Genomic DNA, 717 nt, shown 5'->3' on the forward strand with positions numbered 1-717 from the left:
GGGCAGGATGGATCAGACCCCAGGGGTCAGGCCTTAGGGTGTCAAGGTGCGTCTGGCCCTGTGAAGGGGAGCGGGTGACACCCCTCTTCCCTCAGCACCCTGCTCACACACATACCAGCCCTGCACCTTGTGCTCTATATTTTTCTCTTTCCAAAACAAGCAGAGGCTTTTTCCACGTACAATCCACTTTATATTACAGGCCTGGCATCCCTTCCCCTGTGCCTCTGGATCAGGACCTGCTGGTGGGCTGCCAGTAGACCAGCCTTCTTGCTCTTCTCTGAGCAGGATTGACCAGCGGCAGTGCAGCAACCATTTCTGGGACAGCTCTTAGAGCATGGGTGAGTCCTTCTTGTCTTTCGGGCTTTCTGGAAGCTTTGGAGTGTCTGTGAGGAGGCTGCTCACTGCCGGAGGACTGTGGGTAGTTGGGAAGACCAGGTTCATGGCATCCAAAGGCAAGGGCAAGATGAAAGCAGGAGGTTTCTCTGCAGTAAGGAAGTGCAGTGCATGGAGGTAACGGAGCTGAGCAGCAGCAGGGGCACTGGACAGGATCTCAGCTGCCATCCGCAGGGACTCAGAAGCAGCCTTTTCCCCCTCAGCAGCAATCACCTACCAAGTGGGGGAATAAAGCAAGTTACTGTGAGGCTGGGAGTAAGGGAGCATGGACTGCTCATTACAGAGAGAGGCTGCAACCAGGAAATTCAGTGTGATTATAACATT

General features: G+C 54.4%; 1 protein-coding gene across 1 annotated transcript in view; it reads right to left on the reverse strand.

Moving 5' to 3' along the window:
* Positions 1–327: 327 nt before the first annotated feature.
* The window catches only part of NPHS2 (nephrosis 2, idiopathic, steroid-resistant (podocin)), a 6,256-nt gene continuing 5,866 nt past the window's right edge, over positions 328–717 (reverse strand). The window contains exon 8 of the mRNA XM_010076804.1: positions 328–606. Within this exon, the coding sequence (XP_010075106.1) occupies positions 328–606 (279 nt within the window). The remainder of the gene's footprint in view (positions 607–717) is intronic.

This window comes from Pterocles gutturalis, unplaced genomic scaffold (genome assembly GCF_000699245.1).
Source record: "Pterocles gutturalis isolate BGI_N339 unplaced genomic scaffold, ASM69924v1 scaffold4553, whole genome shotgun sequence".
Taxonomy (NCBI): Eukaryota; Metazoa; Chordata; class Aves; order Pterocliformes; family Pteroclidae; genus Pterocles; species Pterocles gutturalis.